This window comes from Mirounga angustirostris, unplaced genomic scaffold, assembly GCF_029215605.1.
Source record: "Mirounga angustirostris isolate CCGP_5_RB_7025 unplaced genomic scaffold, mMirAng1.0.hap1 SCAF_6, whole genome shotgun sequence".
Classification (NCBI taxonomy): Eukaryota; Metazoa; Chordata; class Mammalia; order Carnivora; family Phocidae; genus Mirounga; species Mirounga angustirostris.
The window spans coordinates 39,361,077-39,387,226 of NW_026991714.1; the positions used below are offsets into that span (position 1 = coordinate 39,361,077).

Here is a 26,150-nt window from a genome sequence, read left to right on the forward strand (position 1 = left end):
ATAAAACCAAAGATGAGCAAGTGGATAAAAACACACACAATAGGTTGCACACTGAAGAAACATGGTCTCATCGGCCTTGAGACTTACTCTTAAGGGGTGAACCTTGAGCCACATTTCAAGAAGTGATGGCCGTGGATGGGCACACGGATGTCCCACATGATGGGACATGAATGGGACAGGGATGTTCATCACACCTGCTTGGCAGACTGAAGCTCTTCTGTGTTCTCATCAGATCTCACCTGGTCATGATGCCCTAGGCATGTCCCCTCTCAAATTAGCAACAAAAGGACACTCCATCCACAACAGTCAGACCACTTGATTATTAAAGACTTTATACATACCAGAGAGGATCGGCTCCAGGTGGGTTGGCGTCTGATGGGGGGTGGAGAATTTGATTGTCTGCGTGAAAAGTTAAAAAAAAAAAAAATGAGAACGGTCATTGTATTTATAAGATGTAAGACAACCAGAAAGACAAGAGAGGGTAAAAAAGACAAGATGGGTAAGTAATTTACAGCAAAATGTAAACATTTATTTCTGAGTGATGAGGCTATGAAAAATTTTAATTTCCTTTTTTATTACTTTCTTTATTTTCAAAATGTTTGGAGCATATGACCCTTAGATAGTAAGTTTTACAGAAGAATAAGGCTTATTTCCAAAGAAAGATTATGAGAGAAATAAGCAAGACTGAAAAATATCACTATTATTACATGGATTTTTAAAAATTGTATTCTTTGTATCTTTGTGAATGTCTAAAATCTTTCATCATGAAAAACAGCAAGTAGAAACAATATTTTTTAAAATGCTGCCAGTCAAATGAAATCCAAAATAGATTAAATATGTTTGAGTAAGACCATATAAAGGTCTTTTTGAATTAAGACAATACCGACTACAAATATTTGTCTAATCAGATCCTTTCCTGAGAATGAACGTGAATTTTTTTTTTAATGTAGAGATAAAAATGTGTGGGGACTAAGAGTATTATCAAATTCTGGAGCACTGAAATCAAAGGTGCCTTTGAGAAATGGTCCCAAATTCCAGAGCAACACTTTCCCTAGTCCTCAGTGAAATCATAAAAAGACAAAAACAAAAACACAAAAAAAGGACATGTAGAGTTTTCCATAAAGCTAGAATTCTTCAATTTAAAGCACTCTCCTTAGTCTGGTAGTTCATCTTTCCTACCCTTTTACATGTTTTCTTTTATGAAGTGATGGAAACAGTATAGTAATGTTGGATGTTTCTTAAAAACTGGCTAAATACAATATTATAAGACCTAGATTATAGGTTTTATAATATTATTATAAGACCTGCAATTTTTCTTCTCAAGTCAAGAAATATGGGAACCACTCTGGAGCTATATGGGAAGATGACAAGCAGTAGCTCTGTGAGCAAAAAATAAAAATAAAAATCAGTGACAGTCTTAGAGGTCAGGGTGTGGAGCTCTAGAGGAGGATGCTGTTAAGATGATGCTAGATTCATAAAACTCCAGGGGGCTATCCTAGGCCTAAATGCAGTCTGCACTGAGATTCAGAATTTATTGTGTATATGGGGTATGCGTGTATAAATATTAGAGAGTTCCGGTTCTTATCAGAGAAGAGGTTAGGAACCTCTCACACCTGGTTAGGAACAGGAGAAGAAGTTATTACAGAAGTAGAAAAGAAAACACAATTTCCTTCAGTTTTCACTCTGACATAGGCTGTTCACTAATATTAGAAGACCACAAGATAAAAATACGCTGAAAATCTCACGATAAATCCACTTGCTGAGAAATGGTCAAACCAGAAGACCACAGTAAAACTCACTTCTCGGAACAATTTTAATTCCCCCTGCAGAAGTCAACCATGGAAACCCTGTTCGTGCCCAAGACACCCCCACAAATGCAAGGCAACCGCAGAGCGGACCCGCACAGACGTGACCTACAGGGAACCGGTTCAAAAGAAGGGCACGTGCGCGCGTGCGCACGGCCCTCCTTACGGCTCTTTCACTTGCCCCTCCCCGGTCACGGCCCCTCTGCATTTACATTTGCAAACTTTGCTGGCAGCCCTGCTAACTATGGCCTCGCCTTTCAGACTCCGACAGTGACCAGTTGCGATGACTGGCTTGAAAGAGCCTCCATCGTGTAGAGAAGAAAGTCTGCCAGGGCGTGAGGCTCCCGTTCTAAAGCAGCCGCTATTTTCAGCAGGAACTGCTCTGGGACAATGCTCTCACGCTCTTGGATGTGTCCACTGGGGGAACGCAAAAGCAGTTCCTCTCTTGCATTTATATCCCCGAATTCTTTGAAACACAATTAAGCACCTTGGGCGCGCCAACTGCCGGATGTTCTCTGCTGAGGACCGTCTTTTGAAGGCAACCAAAATAAAGGCAATGATAGCGTGAGGCCCAGCGACGCCACATCCAAGGTCAGGTCACATTTAAGTTCCCGTATCAGACTCCCTTTATCGTCTTTATTTCCAAATTAGATTTAAAAAACACACATGGACTCGTGACATCTATTAGTGTCTTCCAAGGCTTCCTGTAATTACCCTGGCCTCTCATTTACAGGCAGATGACATGACCCAGAGGCACACGCAGGGTTAGCCAACTGTGTAAGAGAAACAGGGCTGAGGATGACAGAGGCTTCTTTTCTTTCAAGTTGGCTTGCCACTCTGTTCCACACTTCTGAACGTACTCTGCATCTGACACGAAGGGGCACCCTGGCAAATTGGGAACGGCTCGGCTCCTCCAAACTCCTAGCAGAGGACGGAAAGGCACTAATGCGGGCCAACCCATCCAGGTAGTCAAGCACTCACAGTCAATTTGTGAATTATTTTCTCTCCAGGCATATGCACTACGCCAGACACTTCATCATTAAAGTTCTTTCACTCCTGCCTGGATGCAGCTTATTCCTTTAGCTTCCGCGAGGAAGGAGGGAAGAGGGCGAATGGAAAATGCAATCTAAGCGATCCACGACATCCCTAAAGCACATGAATTGAACGGGAGCAAGCCGCTGGGTGAGGGGGGTAGACTACATGGTTACTTACTCAGTGCAGATTTTGTTTTGTTTGTAAAACTTGTGCCGTGTAGCAAACAACCGAGAAATGTACTTGGCATTTTCAATATCGTCCTTGGAAAAGGAGAGGGGGGGGAAAAATAAACATTGGTTTGGTTGTAGATGCATTTCCCTAGGATTCTCCTGAACGGGACCACATCCCTTCCTCCCATCAGGCCAAGCACAAAACAGCACCCTGAGCTGCAAACCCACGTGCTGAAACCCTACGGCGAGCGTGGCTAGGAAGCCCACCCAAGGATGCAGACAACCCGTCAGTTAAAGAATCCTCTAGGCTCAAGGCACAGGGCTTACACTGATGAGCCGGCATGTCTTCACACAGTTCCAAACCAACTGCTTTAAAAAGAAAGGAAGGAACGAAGACAGAGCCTGGAATGAACACTGAGCACCACTGAGACGGCAGTGAGGTGCATGAACAGCCTTGGCCCTCAAGGGGGCGCTCAACAGAAGGGCGAGCACTCCCTTTTCTTCAGGCCAGGCTTGGGCTGTGGTGGGGAAGGAAATCCAGGTCAGCCGGCTAAAGAAAATGCCAGGCAATATCATCGAGGGGTTACTGGATGTGGGCTGTAACTTGAGCGCTGAGGAACGCGGCACGCCAGACATGTGATCCACCACAAACACAGCAGGTGGAGGAACCCAAATCGCAGAGTCCAAACTCAGCTTGGAAACCTGGCGTTTTCAACAGGAAATTGCCACCACTACCTGGAAATGAGTGATGATGGCACTGGGCGAGGGCTGGGCAGTTATTAGTTCAAGAGAATACTTACTCTGTCATGATATGGAGAGCAAGGAAAGGACATTGTGAGGTGAGAAATCGAACAGCCACCTGCCTGTCGGACCCTGCCCCTGTCTTTCATTTTGCTTACCGTGTGAAAGAGGGCAGTCTCTTCTTTGTCGATGAGCTCCACCAGAATAGTAGACTTGTTGTGAGCGATATTCCCGATATCATTCCACCTGGTCAAAAGATAAGGCACCTGGGTTTGCCAACGATGTCCCATGCAGTTATGAATCAGCGTAGGAGGGTCGTCTTTTACTGGTGAGTCTCATTTGACAAATTATGATTTAACTATAGTTTTGAAAGCTAAATAGTCCTTCTCTCCAAGCAAAAAAGTAAAACACAACATGCGTCAACTTAAATACCTAAAAATCCTGTAAAACCCACATCTAGATACTGCTGTTCATAAGGTACTGTTTCCTTTAGGATTAGCGATGAGGAAAATGTTCAAGGATCCTCTGCTTGTTTTTCACATTTCCAAACTGCAAAGCATTTCCCATGATCCCTGCTTTTAATGATGGAGGGGAGCATATTATTTTAAAGTCATGTGTTTCCAGGAATCTAGGCCAAAGAATCCACACAGATTCTGTGTTGCAGTGTATGCCATGGACGGATGATGCCACCAAGAAAAAGTGCCCAAGGAATGTTTAATGTGCCTACATTTTTGTGATTGATCACACACACACACACACATTTCCTTCTTTCCTCATGAAGACCTTAGCTAAAATGAGACACATGAAATAACTACCAGACAAGGGAAGGTAAGCTACTATTTCCCATCCTACTTGGAGCCAGTCTTTAACCATCTCTTACTCCTGCCTACCTTCACTCTGTGCCCCAGTCTATCATTCCCTGCCCACTGCCTCTTCATGCCAACATTACACTTCCCTATCCTCCTCCTTTAAGACTCAGCTCAGAAGTCGCCTTCTCTCTCTTCCTCATCCCCAACCACCCACATGGCATGAAAGAACCTGGTGTAGTCCTTTCTGGGGCCCCGCATGGTATGACAATTGTTTACTTCTGTGACCAGATCCCTAACTAAGGCAGAGGAGACCACAGGCCCCATGCCTAGAGATTCTGCTTTCTTCGTCTCTGTCCTCCATACACTGAGCCAAGTAAGTACCTGGCATGCAGCATTGAATAAATGTTTGCTGAAAGAATTAAGAGTCATAATATTGCCTCCCATCTGTAGAGAGTATGGTTTCTTTATGAACTCTCTAAGGTAGACAAGGCAGCTATTTTTGTTCCTACTTTAGAGAGGAGACAATTTCAGCACAAATGAGGACAGGATTTAGCCACGTTCACTCTGCACATCGGGGATGCAGGAGTTCTATACTTGGGGCTTCCAGGCTTTCCTCCAGTCACCCTTCCATTACTCCAGTACCAACTGTGTTCACAGACATATGCTGGGGCCATACTCTCTACAGGTGTTCAGCACAGCTGTCTGCTGACTTACAATTCCATCAGATTACATCTACACGGACTCATAGCCACATATTCCTCAGCGAAGGTCTCTAGAGATAAGAGATATTTGGTTTCCTCAGGCTCCATTCCTTCAAATCAACTGCCAAAACTCTGAATCCACTCCTCACTCCACAACGCGACTCCACCTAGGGACATTCTTACCATGACAGTATGGTAGAAGTAAATTCCCATCCTGTAGGGGTTTCAAGATAAGTGAAGAGGTCTGGAAGCAGTTCCTAAGGAACTGAACCAAACCATGAGTGGCTAATCATCAGCAAAGTTTCAAATGGCTATTTTCTTCTATTTAACCTCCATAGCTGGAATGCAAGACTTGTCTACTTTTCCAACCTCAAGGAGAAAATGAAGCATTGATTTAGCTATGGAGAACTGTGTGGGACAAAATGCCTGGACAGCTTTAAGTGGGCATAAAAAGGTCTAGTTACAAGTCCGCACAATTTATGTGTTTTATTTGATTACTTTATCATTTGTTGTAGGTATATGGAGTTGAAGGAGTATGTCCAAAAGTAAAAAAGTTTATTCTGCAGCCACAAAGATCTCTCTCCCCAGTCCTTTAATAATGTCTCCATTCAAAGAGTAAGAGAAAAATCAGTGGACAAAAATAATGGCAGGGTGGAGACCTAGCGGGGAAAGGAGCCAATTAGGAAGCTTTTGGTGGGGAAACATTTGCAAAATGACCTGCATCAACTGCTGATCCAGAGAGTACACAGCTGGGCAAGATCCACGTCCAGAAGGTGGACTTTGCTTTGGCTTTAAGAGCTGTCTTTGATTATCTGCACTAGGTGCACAGCTCTGCCTATCAGATGCACATGCAGGAAAGCTGTTCTTGTAATAAAGAGTCGGCCATACTGCCCTTGTAAATGAAAGAAAGCATGCAGTTTTTGAGATCGTGGACACCATCGTGACAACTATGGGCACCAACACAAGCAAGCTCATTGACATGTAATGGAGGAGAAACTCTGCCAAATCCCTGTACTGGTTCTCTCTCATGTTCAGTGGAGAAGAGGATTTAAAATGCAAAATAATGCCCATCACCCAATTATCCCTTCCCCTAAATAAATAAATGAATGAAAAAAATAAAATGCAAAATAAAAGTACCAGCCCTTTAATTTGTGATAACAAATTCACTGCTTTTAAAACGCATTTTCACAAATATAAAATGTCATATATTTAATATAGAAATTAGTCCACACTCCTCTAGCATGTGCGGTTAGGCAGAGGGTGATGGAAAATGGGAAGAAGCCAGTCTGGATTTAATGGCTGGTCATGGATAACGTGGGCAAAGGCAACCAGCGGGACTGACTGGACAACCAGCTTCCAAGCAGACTCACAGAGTTTAGCGCCACTCTTCTGGCTCAGGAGGGTTCAAGTAGCACCTTTCCTGCAGTCAAGTGGGAAGGAAGAGCTTCCTCTATCCTTCACCCCCAAAACAGGCCTCCAGGAAAAGTGAGATGCATTTCTCCCTAACTGCTCAAATCTCACAGAGGGCTGATCTTATCTGAGTTGAGAAAAGCTCAACTCTGACCCACAGTCTGGCTCTTAACTCATTGGGATCACTGTCATCCTCAGTGAGCTTTTCTAGAATCCCTCGGGGCAAAAAGGAAAAAGAGACAAATAAGACTACCTGTGTATTACTGCTTGTCTTCCAATTCTGTTTCTCACGAATATCCCCATAAAGAAAATGCCCAGGTGCACACTGTTTCCATGATTGTCCTGCATAAGATCAACAGAAGAGCGATGTGACCAAACAGATGACCAGCGGACCGGCAAGAGCCAAGCACCCGGGCTACAGCCTACCCGGTGGCGGGGGGGGGAGACACCCCATTTCCTGCCCATGGACGAATGAACCACAGATAGCATCAGGGCAATGGGCAACTCGGCCCTGAAGGGACTCACCCCACTGCACACCCCAGCGGACTATATACATAGATACATATTGTTTTCTTTTATCCCAATTTCACATTTTGTGTCCAAGAGAGAATTTGAGGATTTTCTCAGATTTGTTACGATTTTCTCTTTCAGGAACATCAATGAGTATCTTTTTCACTCTGGTTTTTTTAAATCAAAATTGTACATGTCCGTAGTTTATCTATGCATGTCATAAGCGTGTGATCATATGTGCCCACAGTTTGCAGGACTGAGTGTATCCTTTGGAGCCTGTTTAAAAGAGGCCAACAGCAGACCTGGCCCCACCATTTCCTCTCCCCAGAGGCACCGACTTCCACTACTTAATGCCCTTGTGAGTGTCTATTTGCATCCACTGTGCTTGGTCTTTCGATTTACAACCTCATGGTCCTCAGTCCTGGGATCCTTTCTCAAACTGCCACTGTTCACTTCTGGAACTCCCATTATTCAGATGTTGGACATCCTGGGCTGGCCTTCTAATCTTATCTCCCACCTCCTACATTCCTCCGTAACTTCGTCTTTTGGTGAGATTTTCTTAAATTTATCTTGTAACCTATTACTTTTTCTATTTTTGATATCATATTTTTAATTTCTGAGAGTTTTCTCTTTTTTCTTTTTTCTTCTCTGAATGTTCCTTTTTTGTAAAGATTTTATTTATTTATTTGACAGAGAGTGAGCGAGAGAGCACAAGCGGGGGGGGGAGGGGCAGAGGGAAAGGGAGAAGCAGGCTCCCCGCTGAGTAGGGAGCCCAATTCAGGGCTTAATCCCAGGCCCTGGGATCATGACCTGAGCTAAAGGCAGATGCTTAACCGGCTGAGCCACCCAGGCACCCCTGAGTGTTCCTTTTTAAAAGCAATCTATTCCTTTAAGGAGGTAATATATTTTTATCTTGGAGACTCTGAGGACAGTATTTCAGGCAGGGGGTTCTTCACCCTATAGAGTCTCTGCATCTTCCAGGCTGCTTCACTCCCTTTGCATTGGCCTCTGTCATTCCTGGGAGGACAGCCTGCAGGGTGATGCTTGGCCCTCTATTCACGTTCCAGCCTGGGATGCTAAGCACTGGCTGGGATCTTCATGAGCACAGGAGGGGCGTGAGGACAGCAGAGCTGGGGGGCAGTCTGCTGGGCCCTGTGCTGAGGAAGTCCAGGTGACTCATCTTCAGTCTGGTTTCCTGGTCCAGTAAGGTGCTTCCAACTTCCTGCCTGGGAGAGCATAACCTGCTGCCCGTGTGCCCGAGAGTGGAGTGGGGACAAGGCTCACCATCCAGGGAGTTAAGTGTCCCTCAGCCCCCTGCTTTTACTGGGGACATCCTCTTTGTGGAGTGAGCAGAGGGGCACGCACAAGATGGAAAAGGATCTCTGTATTCCTCAAAACACTTGGTCCCATGCAAGACACAATGACGACAGTGTCCCTTTGCAGGGACCTCTTCTCAACCCACCCAGCAAAGCACACATTAGGACAGGGCTCATCGAATAGGAACACACAGAGAGCCAGACCACTGCTGGAGGCAAAGCAGAGAGAGGGTCAGGAGAGGAAGCTGTGGGAAGGAAAAGAAGTGCTCTGGAAATCAGGAGATGTTACCAGGTAAATCATACTGTAGAAAAATATATGTGGGGAAAGAAGCCAGGCGAAGTAGACATGGGAAAGGGAGAGAAAATTCTGTGAAAATCCTTCCCGGGGCATTTTGCCGTTAGATGGATGGGTGCAGCAGTCCGCTGGTGATGGCGCCGCGGGAGGAGCAGTTCCCCAGGGCTGGGCAATGGCAACAACACAGGACAGATGCCCGGGCACTGCGTCGGTCAGAACTTAAAGGCTCAGTGTCCAACTCAGCTAAGGTTGGAGACTCCAGATACCAGCAGCCTCTCCGTGTCCATGCGCTCTGACAACATGGGAGTGACTGGTCGGGGGGTGGGCAGGCCTGTCAGGGAGTGGACTGGTCCTCCTCCCACCTTGCAAAAATTTGAAGAACCACTCATGGAAAAGCCCACACTACGTGGAAATGTTCTTCCCTACAACGTATCCACAACAAGCTCGTTTGCTTTACTTGGTCAAGAAGGACCCGTACTAATCCAAAGGGACTCCATCACTCCTCAGTCTGCCCCTGAACCCTCTCCTGTCTGCGTCAGCACAATCTCAGAGCTGACCACAGCAGTGCCCCAGCTGGTACTGTTGCCCTCCCATCCTCCTCGGGTCTCTGGGAATCACGTGGTCTGGAGGTGGTCACCTGAGTCATGAACAGATATGTGGGCAAAAAGACACCACCCAGCTAAGTCACACTCCCTGGCAGTGAGTCAGCTGCACCTGTCCACCCACTCAGACCAAGGTACTGTATCCCCTTGTGCTCTTTCCACTAAAGAACATACCAGAAAGCGCATCAGAAACAAGCGCAGTGGATTTTGACACTATTTCCACTGCCCCGATTTCCCACAGCCCAGAACTCCTAAAAACAGCACAAGTAAATGAGCATGACAACTAAACCCCCAACTTCCTGGGACGGAGAAGTGGGTTTTCTGGAAGGGAAGAAAACTTTACCCTGATTTTTCAATGACCCAAAATATCATGACTATATATGGGCTGCTGAAATGTAAGTGGGATGCAGATGGCTTCATAAGGCATTATTGCAAGGAAAATGGATTACAGCCCTACGAAGGGCAGCCATTAGAGAAGCAAAAGAAAATTAAACAAATCTAAAAAAGAGCCATTTAGCCCTTTCAGCAAGCTTCGGTCACCCTGCTCGTTCTACTTGATGCACATGGGCAGTTCTCATCAAGGCAAATTGCAAACGTGCAGCCAAGGGGGAACGGAACACTTATAAAACAGCCAGCGGAGCCACTTCAGAGTGAAATGTTTGTGCTAAAATTGTACCATCTCCCAAATCGCTGAAATGTGCCAGTTGCTCTAGGTTTCTGATAAAACTCCGTCTTTTGTAAAGTTGGTCAGGAGAGAGAAGAAAATGAGTTTGGATTATGGGCTCAGCTCTATAAATGCACCATGCACCATGTACCACGCCCCCCACCCCCAACCACACCCACTTCAGGAGGTGGATCTGTTGCAAAAGATGTGCTGTGCTGTAACAGTTTCCTAGGCACAGTTTCCAGAAAACTCCAAAGGGGCTGGAAATCTGCAATGCAGGCTCTATGGAGCTCGAGAAATAAAGTGTGATTGTATACAGGAAATGTTCCACGCTGACTCACAAGCAATTATCCCTGTATCAGCTCAAAGGACAGAAAAGAGAATAAGCAGGTAAAACCAGTGGTCAGGGTCTTTATATTAATGCACACATGACATTAGCTGCTTGTCTTGTTGCAAAACTGCAGGTGAGTGGATACCTTCATGGTGCTGGATGGGCTGGTATTTGGGACTCACTCAGATGGTTGTCTTACCAACAAGATATTCTGCCCAAGACCATGGAAAACTTTCAGAATCTCTCAGTTAAGAAAAAGGGTTTGTGGGACGCCTGGGTGTCTCAGTTGGTTAAGCGTCTGCCTTCGGCTCAGGTCATGATCCCAGGGTCCTGGGATCGAGGACAGTGGAGATTAGGCTCCGCATCAGGCTCCTTGCTCAGCAGGGAGTCTGCTTCTCCCTCTGCCTGCCACTCCCCCTGCTTGTGCTCTGACAAATAAATAAATAAAATCTTTAAAAAAAAGAAAAGAAAAACTGTTGGCTTCCTGAAGTAAACTGGACTTGCCAACTAATGCCACATAGCGATAAGAAAGCCAGGTCGTTCGGGCCCGCTGCCTATCACCACTGGCTTTGATTGCCTGAGCCATTGTGAGAAAGCTGAAGAACGGGCCAGGGTCTGCTACCTTCACAGAGAAGATCTCCTGTCCAAATCCATCCAAACGTTCCACTTCGTTGATGTACATGAGCTCAGCTTCTGCTGGCAGGATTCCACTAAAATCACAACAGCATCAAAGAAGGAAATGGTTAAGGGCAACAAAGGTAGTGGAAGGTCCTACCCTCCTGATGGCAAATTCCAGAGCTGTGGTTTAGCTCTAGTTCTGGGAAGAGCAATCATCACCCAACTGTGAGGACATGGTGCATTAGTAAGTAATTCATTAACATATTCCCACCGGCCTTTACTCAATGGGGAATAATCAGAGGAAAGTAAAGTGTTTAATTAAGAGCCACAGCCCTATAAGCACTAATTATTCCAGACATCCCTGTGAATAATGCTGCCTGCTTTAAAAAAAAAAAAAAAAAGTTATTTTTCTCCCACCTGGGGGAAAAAATCTCCACTGTTAAGAGAGAAAAAAAAGGGGGGAAAGGAAAAAGTTTATGAGGATGCTATTTTGGGCCACATATTGTGGCCGAGAGAGCCTGGGACCACTGCATAGGTCCTCTGAGGTCTGAAGGAAGGTGGTTTGTTCTCCATTGGTCCCAGAACTCTGCACAGCCCTGATAGCAAGCTCTCAGTGCCCCCCTGAGTCTTGATCCTCTCCCTCTTGACCTTGACTTGACCACCCAAAGCCCCTCGTCAGGTCTGCATGCTCAGCTCAAGCAGCCCCAGGCTCCCCAGCTCTGGCAACAGAGCTTTAAAAGGAAGGTCAGAGAGACGAATTCTCCACGTCTGCATGGGCTTGCTGGTGGTAAAGCAGAAAAGGAAAAAAGGAAGGGAGAGGAAATAAAAAGAGAACAGCAGAAAGGGGCGGGTGGGCAAGCAGCAGAGTTTTCAGATCTACCCGCGGGAGCCAGCGTCTCAGCCGGCCTTACCTGTGGGCTTTATGTTCCTGGGCCACCTTCTGTGTCAGCTCCTCCAGAATGGCCTCTTCCAGGGCCAAATCCTATCCACACAGAAGCAGTTAGGGCCATTTACTGTTTTGCTTGTAAACCTTAAGAGCTCTCTTTTCCAGAAGACGTTCCTGAGTAGCCTCCCTTCATCGATCTCCCCTATACTCCTTCAAATCAAAGGCTGTCCATTGTAGGACTGAGGGTCCAGTGTTACTTCCATAACATGGCACTCCACGATAACTTAGGCTCTCGGCTTATAACTAACATGCTCATTTCAAGGCATAGTTTGGGTCGCTGCCTACATTTTTTCATTCACCTTCTTCCCCATCTGCTTTCAACTCACTTTTAATTGAAATTGCTTGTCAGTACTTACGTGGCTTTTTTTTTTTTTAAGATTTATTTTATTTGAGAGAGAGAGGGAGAGAGCACAAGCTGGGGGAGGGGCAGAGGGAGAGAGAGAATCTCAAGCAGACTCCCCGCTGAGCGTGGAGCCCAACATGGAGCTCGATCCCAGGACCCCGAGATCATGACCTGAACTGAAATCAAGAGTCAGACTCTCAATCAACTAAGCCGCCCAGGCACCCCATACTTCCATGTTTTTAACAATCAGGGTACAGGCAAATGAATTTCCAGTCCATTATCCTTTCAAAAGCTGAGCCTAGAAAGGGACTGTGCCTGGCCTTTTTTGTCCACCACCATAATATGAACTAATTCAGAGCTACCTGAAGGCAGAGGAGGCTCATTCAGATGTTACTTGACAGAGCCTTGGGAGCATAAGAGGCCATGCTGGCTAAAACGACGGATTTCTATAAGGTCACAGTGTGTAACTGACCAGCTGGTGTCTCAACCACCTGAATCCCAGGCCCCTGGGACCACTGGTGTGCTGGCTCCCGAGAGATGAGAGCCAACCGCACACACCTCTTCCCAACACCCCTTCAGTGACAGGGGGAGTGTATCAGGGATTGTTAAACATTTGTGACAAATGCTGACAACACTGTCTGGGATGGAGAAATGATCTGAAAGAATAAATCCAAGACAGGGAGGCCAGAGAAACCAGCTCCTGAGAGCCTGACAGACCTGGTGATTCCAGAGCTCCTCGCATCTCTGGTGGTAGCCTGGGGAAGCTCAAGCCAAGGACCAGCTGCCTTAGACCCTCCCAGCTTTCACGCCCCCCGCCCCAGGCTGCTAAGCACGGAGGAGAACATAGATATGCACCATTTCCCTCGGAGCTCCAGAGGGGGTGTCAGAAGGGGCTCTGAGCTGTGTGTCCCCGTGAGGCCCTCTGAGGCTCATCGTAGACATTGGGGGTGGGGATCTGGGGGGCTGAAGTTTGCCAGAAAACATCCCAAATGCTGCACTGCCTTGATTCTAAAATACCATTTATATAGAGATGACTTCCAATTTAACAATTTTCCAGGGATGAAACACTACCCCCAAAAAGGTACCTACCTCAAAACTGCAAGAGACGTCCCATCTCAAAATCATGAAAACATGAAAAGTCAGTATCTTTTAAAGCTGGAAAATGAGGGTGTGACTACATGCTGGAAATTCTACAGCCCTGCAGATGGTCATGAGAAACCTCAGAGAAGGTGGAGGGAATTCCTGGCAGCTCTTATTTTTCATGCATTAACTGATTAATTTGCTGCTTCCTGTTCAGCCATCCACTGAAATGACTCAAGTCCGTGGTAGGAAATAGGCTCAGTTCTACGTTGTGGAACAACAAAGATACCGCATGGTTCAGAAATGGCTTGGAAACGGAGTTACGTGCGTGCATCTAGCTACGGAGTGGTGGTTAACAGCCTGCTACTAATTTTGAAAAGCTCATGAAAGGCATGTGGCCACAGAATAAAATGCAGACAGGGAAGTGAAGATCAAAAAGTGCTCCATTAAACCTCAGCTTCCTACTTTCAAAGAAGAAAAAGTCCAAAGGTGCCTCTGTGCTGTTGTGCTCCATTCTGCGTCTGGGGCCTCCCTGAGGTACGCGTCCCTGCCGCAGAGAATGCGCGAGCGGCCCCGCGGGAATGAAGACTGGCAGGGTGCGTGTCTGTACACAAACGCACACCTGTGGCGTGCCCCGTGCACTTAACTTTGTTCTTTTCTCTGCTGCAGAAATGCCATTTGACAAACTCGGCTGCTTTATAAGATCAAACAAGGCCATTCATCCCATCTTCCCTCCCCCACCAAAGGAATGCATTCCTCTCTCTGAAAGCTCCAGTGGAACCAAGCAGAAAGTTTACAACCTTCCATGGCTCCCCACTGCCTGCTCAATTAGGTCAACACCTGGGCCTGGCATTCAGACCATTCTTCGGGGTGACCCAGCCTTCCCTTCCAGACCTCCCCTCTCAAGGGTTCAAGGCTTCAGGCAAACTCCTCTTGCTAACAGAATGCGTGTATGTCTCCTGACATACTCATGCCGACCCTTCTCGGAAAAATGCCCCCCCCCACCCCGGGGGCCCATCACATGGAGCGAAATGTCACCCCGTCCTTCAGGTCCCATCCCAGCTCCTGTTCCCTTGATAAGGCTTCCCTATTCCCCCAAGCTGGATGGAAGCCTGTGCACTTCTGCTCTGGGTGTGGCTCCTACAGTCTGCCTACGGTCTCCCTTACACAGTTATCTGGATGCTCATCCCACCCTGTATCCTTGTCACCCTCCCTCTACTACATTATAGGCACCTAAGGGCAGCAGCTCGTCTCCACATCACCGCTGGGCCCACCCCAGGGCTCTTACACCATGCCGGCGTATACGCTCTCCATACACAGGAAGTGATCCAGAAACGATCACTGAACTGAACTCCATAAGCAACGTGTAAGTTTCACACGATCAAACTGGAGTTTCCAATCGTGCACAGCTGGTTACTGATAGTTTGTACCTTCTGCCTGTCCTCTGCTTACATTTCAAAACGCACGCAGTACTGCTGCCTGAAAAGCACGGTTTTGGGCATCCGTGGGCTTGCACAACAGAGAGGGGACGGTCATGCTAATAATAAGATGACGGTGATGGCAGGGACCAGGACAACTAACTAATAAACACTTACTGAGAATGTACCATGTGCCCAGTTACGTCACATGCACCCTCTCCTTTCGCCCCCACAATTGGAGTAGGCTTGCTATTCCCATTTTTAGATGAAAAAATGGACACTTTGGTTAAATAATTAATTAAAAATTTTAAAATAAATGGAATTAAAGAATGGTCCGAGTTCACACAGCTGTTAAGTGGCACCACCAGGACATGGGCACAGAATGCTTGGCTCCTGGAGCCTGGGCCACCTGACCTCAGGCCCCAGGGTATCCAGGCTGCGACATGGGGTGGAACGACACGGCAGAAGCCTAGGGACATTCACGGTTCAGATATATACGCTGACATTAGTGCCATCCAAAGGACTTTCTGCAACGATGGAAGCCACACGTGGCTACTGAGCGCTTTTTAAATGTAGCTAATGCAACTGAAGAACTGAATTTTTAATTTTAACTTTAATTAACTTAAATTTGAATATAAATAGCCACCTGTCAATGTAAGTAGCTACTGTCCCAAACAGGGAAGTTTTATTTTTATTTAAGACTTATTTGAGAGCTAGAGAGAGAGCAAGAAAGTGGGGAGAGGGGCAGAGGGAGAGGGAGAGACTCCTCAAGCAGACTCCCCGTTGAGTGGGGCTTGATTCCAAGAGCCCAAGATCGTGACCTGAACCAAAATCAAGAGTTGGCCGCCCAACCGACTGAGCCACCCAGGTGCCCCCCAAAGAGGAAAGTTTGACATCCAAGAATAACACATCCACATTTGTCTGTCCACAGTGAGATTTAACAAGGTCTATGCCATTCAAGCATCTGATTTGCTCAGAGCCCGGAGGATACACAGTCTTATTCTGAAAAAGGTATGACCTACAAAATAACTCTTTCCAGGCTTCACAGATAGCATTTGGACCTGTCAAAGCATTTTAACATCTACATAAAAACATTTTTACCCATAAAAATTGTAAATGGCACCCAAGCCTGGACTTTGTCTAAAGGCTATGTGATTAAGACCTTCAAGGAGAGAAAGGGCGGGGGGGGGGCGGGGAAGGGGAAAATTATCAACCCAATTCATTGCCTCCACTGACACAAAAATGCACTTTCTAAAATTCTAAGGTATGAGCTTCACTTTCCTCCCACCAAGTACACCGGGAAACCTCCCAATGCTTGAGGTGAGCCTCCGAGACCATCTGATTCAAGCCTGTTGGCACCAAATCCTATGAAGGACTTCTCTGCTAAATAATATGCTAATCTCTTTGAACGCAGGTTGATTTGCTGGGTAGAATTAACAAGGCATGAAAACAACAGGCCAATCAGATAATACTGCTGCTTTCTTGGAGGGAAGCAGAACAAGGATAGAGTTACTCATGAAAAACATAGAGATCTTATGGTATTTCCCTAACCAATAAGAATGAGGTAAGTCTGCAGCCATTTAAGTTCATCGCACACACTGACAGGGAATAACAAACTGCGGCTCTACTTATCCTAGACTTTCACAACTTGAACTTTTGTCACCACGGGCCGACTGGATGCCAAGTTCTGCCCATATTATTTCCAAAATATCTCTTGCATTGCGGTCTTGTTTTTACTGTCTCTCGTAACACCTAAATTATCTCCTTGCCAAGAGCATCATTCAGATTCTCATCTGACCTGCTTTCCTGAATGGTCTTATTGCTCTAATCCAGTGGTCCTCAAAGTGTGGGGTCTGCAAATCCACCGACAGAGCCCAGTCGGTGTTCTCAGTCTTGAGATGTTTCATCTTATCTGTTGCCACCCCTCTGCCACTCCTGAGCAAAGTCAGACTCACCATCGACTCTTTCGTGAACACTCATGCCACCCTGCCCTTTCTCTCTCCATCTAGATCATTTCTTGCTCCCTACCTGTCTGCCTGCTGCAATCCTGCCCATCCTTTCAGCTGCAGCTCACACGCCATTAGTCTTTAAACCTTCCCAAACCCCCCAAGCAGATGTAACCTCTCGCCACATAAAATCCTGACCGCACTTTATTACACTTGGCTTTGCATTCTGATTTTGCAAACTTCCTATTTACTCAACTACTCTGCCACCTCCCTGAGAACAAGCACCGTTCCTTATATAACTTTATCCCCTGGGAGTTAGTTACCCAGGTTAGTGCTTTGGGCAAAACAGTCAATTAAAAAAAAGAGAGAGAGCTGTGAATGATTGGGATTTCTAAAATCAGAGCCAGGATGTTGGAGCAGGTATAGCTTTTCAAACGTTTTAATCCCTCCTCATAACTCTTCTTATTTACCCCAAAGCTACCAAAACACACACACTCACTCTCTCCCCCCTCCTCCCCCCCAGGGATTAAAACCTAGCCTCACTCCTAATTTAACCCAAGACTGGACATTGGACTTCACTGACTCATTCAATGAATTTTTATGCAGGCAGACTACATGCCAGACAACAGTGACAAGACAGAGAGGGTTCCTGCTTAAGGACCAGAGAGCTGACATTGTAGCTGACAACCAATCAATACTGAACACGTTTAGATACCGAAAGAACTCTGACGTATATGCACATAAAGGGGATTTGGCAGGAAGTGGTTGATGGCTGGAGTCTATCATACAGGTGGTTAAAGAAAAGGAAGGCCTCTCTGAGGAGGTGATACTTGAATCAAGACCTCTACATCAAGTCATAGGAAGATCTGGGGCAGAGCACTGAAGGTAGAGGAAAGCCAAGACGAAGGCTCTGGGATAGGAGCAAGCTTGATGTGTTCAGAAAGGGAGAGCACCAGGGCTCTGGAGAGTAGTGGAACTGGGGACTAGGGGTGTGTGTGTCAGGGGACAGGGAAGTGTCTTGAGGAAGTGGAAAGAGGCACGTTTACTTTTTCAGTGTTTTTACAAAATGTGTCGCTTCTTTATAAATGCATGGACTTGCCTCCCTAGGGAATGCGTGTATGGAAAATCCTCTGAGATTTTCAAAGTAAGAATTAAACATCCAAAGAAGGTAGAAAATTAATTAAGAAAAAGGACATTACACTTACCATAGGAAACAGCACATATTCTCTGAGGAAATCTTGAGAATCAAACTGATGGAAGTCTCCAAAATCAGCTGAGAAGAAAAGAGAGGGGAAGGTTAGTATTTATTATGTGAAATTAAAGATGGAATAAAATAAGAGTAAAATTACCACCACATTTATTATTCCTACTTCATCCTATTTCTGCACTAGCAAATGAAAACAGTGCCACAAGGCGTTTGATATCGTTACCACTTTTACTTAGCAATACTGTAAATATCAGCATGTGAGCGCTGTTACACAATTTTCTAGGGGGAAAAAAAAACAGAGAAATTTGTAAGTGATCCCTAAGCTATTTTAAAAATTTAAAATAAACCTATACTTATGTTTCTGTTAAATATGCATCAACACATATCTTAAGAATATCTGCCAAGGGGACTTTTTAACTCAAGGTTAATTAAGAGAACTGAAGAGCCTAAACCATCTGCATCTTTTCATATATTTGCAGCTGGAAATTCCCACTGTAAATCACCCTTGGCAAGCAACCTTGTAAATTTTTACACCTCCCAAACAAGTTCCCATATTGCAAGATGCCAGAAATTCTGTTTTGTCCTGTTTTCATTTCACGATGGTATATCTGAGCATGCAAAAAAAATACAGTGAGTCCATATCGTCAATGTCTTGCTTCTCATCCCACTAGCTCTCAAGAAGAAAAAAAAAAAAAAATCAAAACAGCATACAAATTTAATTTCATGTAAGAGATCTGGCATCTAACAGGAAATATGGAATGCAGGAGTCCACACAGAAGGCCAGTGAACAGACGCTGCTGAGAAGACAAGGACGCACCTACTACCTCATCACATAACGAATGATCGATTAATTAGGGGAGGCATTCAAGATAGCGGAGATCACGTGCTCAGCCTAATTTCAAGTTTACTCACCAGTCGTCATATTTTATCACAACTTATAACTCTGTGGCTGGGTCTTTCTAACTGCCCACTAAGGGTTCTCGAGAAAATTATTTTACTAATGTTATACCTGGGGGAGCTTCCCTCAGATTGAATAGCTAGCTTTAAGGACGCAGTGAAAAGAGAAGCCAGGCTAATAAGTTCACCAACTTCCTTCAGCCTGAAAGCTATTGTCAGGGTCTTCCACTACCCAGAATTTCTGTAATAAACCCCATGGTTGAAGAGTGAGAGGGGTAAACAGAGAGTAATAAGGTGAACAGAAGAGAAAGCTTTTTGAAAGGAGTAAGAACCAATTTGCAGATGAGGGATAGAGTGGCTCTTCTCTTTTTCCTATTCAAGGTGTCTTCTCTGTTATTTTGATGATTTTTCTGTTCTATTAATCGTTCTGGGCACTGTTCCTTCCCCTTCTAATCTTTTAAGTGGACGGATACGATCCAACATATTTTGTGTATTTTCATCCACAAGGTAACAATAGCAGCTAACTACTAGGAATCGTACGTCCAACAAAAATTGCTAAACTGCTAATACCCCAGGATGAAATAATCAAAGGAAGGCTGCCTCTTTAGACACTCCAGAACCCAAAAGGTTCAACTTCAGTTCAGAGTTTGGGATGGGAAGTTCAGTTCACAGCTTCTGCAACAACAGTCCACACACAGCAAGGACTCGGCGGCTGGCATTCCATTTGGACGGGAACCGATTTTAAGGAAAAACAATGACTGAAAGAGACACATGTTTCTTTTAAAAAATCACACTTTGATCTTCTTTTCAATATTGACTAAAAGCAATTAAGCCACCACTCAATAAAGAGTCATGTATAAATCTATGTAAAAATCATGTAACGTAGGTTACATAAAAATACATGTAACGATTTAGAAAGATTAAAACAAATAAATCTAAATAGGACAGACTGAAAGGTAAATATACTCCACTACGAGTTTGTTGCTTCATATTACAATCATGCATTTTATTTTATTTTTATTTTTTTAAGTAGGCTCCATGCTGAGTGTGGAGCCCAACACAGGGCTCAAACTCATGACCCTGAGATCAAGAGTCAGACACTTAACCAACTGAGCCACCCCGGGACCCCTACAATTGTGCGTTTTAAATTTTTCTCTTCAACTTTGTGAAATAGGGGCACCTGGGTGGCTCAGTGGGTTGAGCATCTGCCCTCGGCTCAGGTCATGATCTCAGGGTCCTGGGACTGAGCCTAGCATCTGGCTCCCTGTTCAAGCAGGGAGTCTGCTTCTCCCTCTGCCTCTGCCCCTCCCTTCCACTCCTTCTCTCACTCTCAATAAATTTAAAAAAAAAGAAAAATCTTTAAAAAAATGATGTAACTGTGTGAGAGTAAATTATACTACAATGTTTAAAGCTATCACACTTGAAACTGATGGGAAAGTCAAAGAGTCATAACATGAAGCCACAAAATATGACCACAGTGGGCAGTGGAATAATTCTGAGAAAATGTTCCACAAACCCTGAATGTAGCTTTAATTAAAGGCAGGATGAAAGCTATCTCTTCAAATAAAACTAAAATTATACAAGCATGAACAATTTGCAAACAGCTTTGAGAAAGCCACCAGCCTGCCACCAAAAAAAAAAAATCACGATTTCTGCTTCATTTTTTCTATTTCTGCATTTGTAACGTATCTTGGAATGAAAAGTGAGAGTTACTAAGGGATCATCTAAGTAAATTCAGTTTTTCCCTCTGAGAGGCCAGCAACACTGCAGTCAAAGGAAAACTGGGATTTCACATGGCGGCCACCGCGCTCCTTACCTTGCACAGCCAAGCCAGCCAGCCGGATCACCTGTTCCAACGTGCACCGCAACCGCCCTTCAAGCACGTCTTTTTTGACTTGCAGGTAATACTGATATCTGGTCGTGGGAACACAGGAACAAATAATCTTAAAAACACATACTTGGAATATGTTCCCACAAGATCAGTGTCTCTAGATGTAAAACCCTGTGTACCCAGCAGGACACACAGGTGATGCCGATAAAGGTCAGCTCCATAAAAGATGGAAAGTGCCCTCTGCCTGTGTTTATCTTCGTTTGATGTGGCAAGTGCCACATCCCGTGCATTCTCAGTTTGAGAACATTCTCATCAAATCATCTCATTGTAGGTCAGCAGGATGAAATACTTGATAAGGACCAGTTCTTCATAACAGAGACTGGGAAGGAAAATGCTCTTCCACACCTGGACACCCACGGCAACAGGGCTGCCAAACCGACATCCCAACAGCGGTGTATTCCTAAAACAATTCTGGAAACACGCCATTTTTTAAACTCAACAGTTTGGTGAGGTGGATCACAAACAGGTCAAATCATTTGGCATTCTGCTAGTGGCTAGGACAAAGCTTTTCAGAGCGAGGCTCACCCTACAGGTCTGTGACTCACAAAAACCCAACCCGAAGTACAGCCTCAACCCAGCAGAGTGCAGGTAAACTGTGTGCCCATGTGCAACATCCAGCCTCAGAATGGACCGCTGCCCTCAGAACCAATAAAGCTGGACTCTTGGAATTACCTGAACATTTAGAAATCTCCTCACCCCCAAACCTTTCTTCCTAGCACTCTCCTTCCCTTGACCATACTCTTAAAACACAGTCCCCTCTAGAATGGACTTATCCTAGCATTAATTCTTGGCAAATGCTAACAACCTTTCTGCTCTTGGTAACCATGACTCTCTACTTTTTCTAAACTTGGGACATGGCAATCCAGGGAGCTCAAGAGTGATCCAAAGCTCAACTCTTTTAGAGAGGGGCAATCAGCACTGAGAGCTAATTACTGTCGTCTCTACCTTGATATCACGGATATCATTACACGGCAATCCGATGCCTATGTGAGGGAAGGACTCAGTGTCTCTACCTCCTCCACAGAGTCTCTACTTCCTCTCTCCTCTTGGGTCGACTGGACGGGGGTACAGACAACCATGTCAGTCTCTGGTGGGAAAAATCTATACTTCAATCAGAAGGACCAACGTGGAGTTATTAAAAAATTCGTTTTAGTAAAACTTAGTATATAATAGAAAAACAGCATGTTCTTTCTACTCCCACCCTACCTTCACCTAAAATTAGCCATAATCATCTTACAGGCTCCGCTACTGAATCGGTGATTGTACTTCCTGTCCACATCAATTGATTAAATCAAGTAATGCATATAGTAAGTACCGGCGCTGATTTTCAGAGACAAGTCCCTGGTATGGGCAGAAAAGCTTTGTGCCCACTCCGGGCTCTGACATCAGTGGACACGGCTCCATTTCACCTAGTTACTCTCTCCTTAGCTGGTGAGGCGCACCATGGATTCGAAGCCCTTACACAGAAGAGCACGTGGCTAAAAGTCTTTGGCTGGTAAGGAAGGAGCAGTGCTGCTGTCCCCCGAAAGTGCATAGACTAATAAGGAGGCAATCCTAGGCAGGATACTTTCAAAAACCCTGTGAAATTGAAGGCGCTGCCTGGGTGGTGGGGGGGAGTTTGGGGCAATCATCTGCCATGGAAGGAAAAGCGGAAGTCGTAACCTGTCTCTTCATTAGTCACAGCAGAGAAGAGAGTAAATGAAAACATTCCGAAGTAATAATTGTGTACGAATTTAAAGAAACACCAAGAGTAGGTCAAAACGGAGAAGACTGAAGAAATGTGGTTCGCTACAGTTAAAATATGCCTCATGTTATCTGCTGGTTCCCTTTTTTCACCTGTTCACTAAAGTCCCCAAGCTCAGGTGTATTCAAGCTCGACGTCTGCAAACGTTTAGCCCAAGGGGAGTTAACACTACAGAAGTGTGTAGTCCTACGCACTCCCATAATACAGGCGCCTACTGTTTGCCTACTTTTCTCCCATTCCGAGGCGGAAAAGAGCAAGCTGGGCACACGGTAAGGGTCGAGGCTCTCGGGTTCCATGGTTTTATTTGAAGCTGCAAGAGCTCCAGCAGAAATGGCTTCCGTTAGCGCCTCTGCTTGAAGGACTGTGCCCCCTGTCAATCATGAGCAAAACTCAGCTTTTACAGCCTTACCTAAATAACAGATTTATGGGGGCGCCTGGGTGGCTCAGTCGTTAAGCGTCTGCCTTCGGCTCAGGTCATGATCCCAGGGTCCTGGGATCGAGCCCTGCATCGGGCTCCCTGCTTCTCCCTCTCCCACTCCCCCCGCTTGTGTTCCCTCTCTCGCTGTGTCTCTCACTGTCAAATAAATAAAAATTCCAAAAAATAAATAAATAAATAAATAACAGATTTATGTCTAAAAGTATAATCTGATGCACACTATTAGTTCACCACCTGGGAGAAAGCTCAGTAAAACCTGAACTAGGAGGGAAAACATGGGCTTCGGAAGCCTACTTCCCTTTCCATGTAGCATAGCACATTTCCTGTTTGTGTTCCCTCCCCTCAAGGTTCTTCCTCAGCACCGTCTGCCATGTTCTTTCCTTGTTCCCCACCCTGGTTCTTGGTTTTCCGCTGTCACCTGTCTTGTGCCTCTGGGCCAGTTTTCAAGGAAACAGTAAAAGCTCCACTCATTCATGTAAGGTCACTTTCCCTTCAGGAGACTGGGAACTGCCCATGAGCCTTTTATGGAAGATCTTTTATGCTTCTAACCTAGCCGGTTCTTAGAGAGGAGAACACCTCCTTGTGGAAACTGAGGCAAGGAAGGGGGGTCCTAAGTCAGCAAAAGATCTTTTAAGTGTCAAGAGTTCATTGTGAAAGCAGATAGATCATTGAAGAGGAGCCACTTAGAGTCTGAAGACCATACTTCCTAAAGTAGGAGAAGAAAAGAATGATGAGAAGTGTTACTTCATCTTATTGCCAGAGGATCCTGTTGGGACTTTCTTCAGAAAAGTTTTAAAGGATATCAAAACCAAATAAAACAACCAAATAACAACAACAAAACCCCAGAATTTCAGGATAGGAAGGAATCTTAAGTTTACTGAAGAAAGGTACAAATGGGATTCTCAAAAAAGAAAAACAAACAAAACAAACCAAAACACCCAATTTCAAGGTAGGAAAAGTGGTAAAATTCACCTACTCCTCCTTATCTTACAATGTCAAATCTCTTCTATATGCCATCCATTCCTTGCCATCTTGAGTGTTTTTTTTTTTAGATTTATTTAATTTAGAGAAAGGGGGAGGGGCAGAGGGAGAGAGAGAGAGAGAAAATCCTCAAGCAGACTCCCCACTGAGCTGAGAGCCCGTCGATCCCACTGACCCTGAGATCACCCGAGCCAAAATCAAGAGTCGGCTACTTAACCAACTGAGCCAGCCAGGCACCCCATCTTGAGCAGTTTTGACTTATTTTCTGCTCTCCAAGCCCAGGAGAAACATGGATATTGACACTTATTAAGCACTTCCTGTATGCAGAAGTTGGTTCAATGCTGAGGGACATCCTGGAAAGGTTTACGACAGTCTCTGCCTTGTGGGGATGCTCATCCGCTCTTGAACCACTGACGTCATGGTTCTCTCTCTAGTGCGCTATTAAGGCTCAATTTTTAAGAACCAAAGAGTAAAGCATTTTAAAAGGTGTTACCCTAGCATTACCTGCCATGGCTAGAGCCTTTGATCAGCTGATACCTCTGGGAATATAATCCACGGGATCCAGCAAAACAATAGTTACAGTTTTCTTATCCTGCTGATTCCAATTTCATCTACAGCTATCACTTCTATAACACACGAGGGAGTTTTAGAACAGATCCACTCCATTCTAGGCAACGGTCTGTCCTAATCCACTAGCAAGGAACACCAGGATTGCTCCTGGTCGTTCAGGTTAAACATAAGCTTGTACTGGGACACAAAACAGAGGAGCTGAAGAAAGCAGAGCTCTTTCCTGGAAGCCATCCAGACTACGAGAGAATCTGAACAGCATTAATGATATGCTGCTATTACCATGTAAGACTGTGGAGATTAGGATGTGTGATCGCAGAAATGAGAATGAAACTGGACCACTTTGGAAACTGTTTGGGAGTGTTTTTGCTCAAAAGGCGCTTTTGTAAAGTATAATAATTCTATCCTCTATGAAGACTAAATTAGAGAATATGAGCTGAAATTCTATTTCTAGGATGTTTGGCTTTTGCTTATTTTTGATTAGAGATTCAATTCTAACGGTGGTAAAATATAACAGTGAATCCTATTTTGGAAACATGCAATTTCACGGAAGTATACTCCACCCTGTCATAGCTTTGGGTGGAGGGAGGAAAAAAAACACACACACACACACATATCAATCCTCATGCCAGGAAAGTAAGTATTTGCCAACTTTCCAAAGGGATCCTCTTTGAAAACCCAACCTCACAAGGAAAACGTTTTAATATTTTTCATATTCAAAGACCTGGAAATAGTCCATCTGACTGCTGGGGTCCAATGAATGGTTTTAGGTTAGGATTCTGGTCTCCCTCTACCAACTGATGAATATAACTACGCTTGTTGAGGAAAGGTAAAATTTCTACTTTCAAAGTTTTTTGCTTTGTTTTTGTTTTGTTTTTAAACCATAGAGATTAAAATTCAGGTTTCTCTAGGGGAAACAGAAAAGCTTCCTGACAGTCAGTGCTGTTAAATACTACAACTGGAAACTGACAGATAGTATGAACCAGTCTTGGGAGGTCTTGTCTCATCTGTCTGGAATAGTTCCATCCAATCTCAAGAAAATAAGTGACTTTTCCATGTTCCTTCCTCCCCCTGAGATTCTGTAAAGGAAGTTTTAAAAAATGCCATACTGGGTCAAATCAATAGAGCATTCAGTACTTCTGACAGTCATATCAAAGAACTCTTTCAAAATTATACCCTGTAACATTATCCTCAACATTTACAGATGTACCGTTCAGATCTGCAATCTCTCTTTTCCATTTATATGTGCGGAATTTATCTAAGCACTTATGCAACTCGGCTCTATTTGCAGGTCTATTACTACCTCTCAGATTGAGACATTCCATGTGGTGTTCTGAAAAGTATGGAGTGTACTACCACAGAACCACAAATAAGGCGAGAGGAACACAGAGGCCGAGGACATGTTGCTTTTAAAGCATTTCTCCCACCCCTCCCACAAGTGAAATATTCATTCCAAGTCCAGTTCAGCAGAAGTGTCTCCAACAGAGAATAGCCATGGAAGTCTAAAAGCCTTAAGAGCTGATTTTGGTCATGGTGCTCCTCAAGGGCTCCACGTTCTCAGCATAAAGCATAGGATGGTGAAGAAAGGAGAGGGGGTGGCCATTAGGACTGTTCCAAATGTTTGCTCTCTGTGGAGCCTCCCCTCCGTCCTCCCCCTACCTGCCCACCAACCTCATCAACTCTGGAG

At 44.9% G+C, this 26,150-nt stretch overlaps 1 protein-coding gene across 7 annotated transcripts in view; it reads right to left on the reverse strand.

The window, feature by feature from the left end:
• PTPN14 (protein tyrosine phosphatase non-receptor type 14) overlaps positions 1–26,150 on the reverse strand; it is a 177,185-nt gene that overhangs the window by 28,245 nt on the left and 122,790 nt on the right. For all 7 annotated transcript variants that reach the window (XR_010412293.1, XR_010412292.1, XM_064594176.1 and 4 more), the window contains 8 exons: positions 20,661–20,758; positions 17,946–18,013; positions 11,919–11,989; positions 11,012–11,099; positions 6,925–7,013; positions 3,910–3,997; positions 3,018–3,100; positions 342–399 (listed from right to left, as the gene is read on the reverse strand). Coding sequence is in view for 5 of the 7 variants with exons in the window: in XM_064594176.1 (XP_064450246.1) it covers positions 342–399; positions 3,018–3,100; positions 3,910–3,997; positions 6,925–7,013; positions 11,012–11,099; positions 11,919–11,989; positions 17,946–18,013; positions 20,661–20,758 (643 nt within the window). In the remaining 2 variants the exon portion in view is untranslated. The remainder of the gene's footprint in view (positions 1–341; positions 400–3,017; positions 3,101–3,909; positions 3,998–6,924; positions 7,014–11,011; positions 11,100–11,918; positions 11,990–17,945; positions 18,014–20,660; positions 20,759–26,150) is intronic.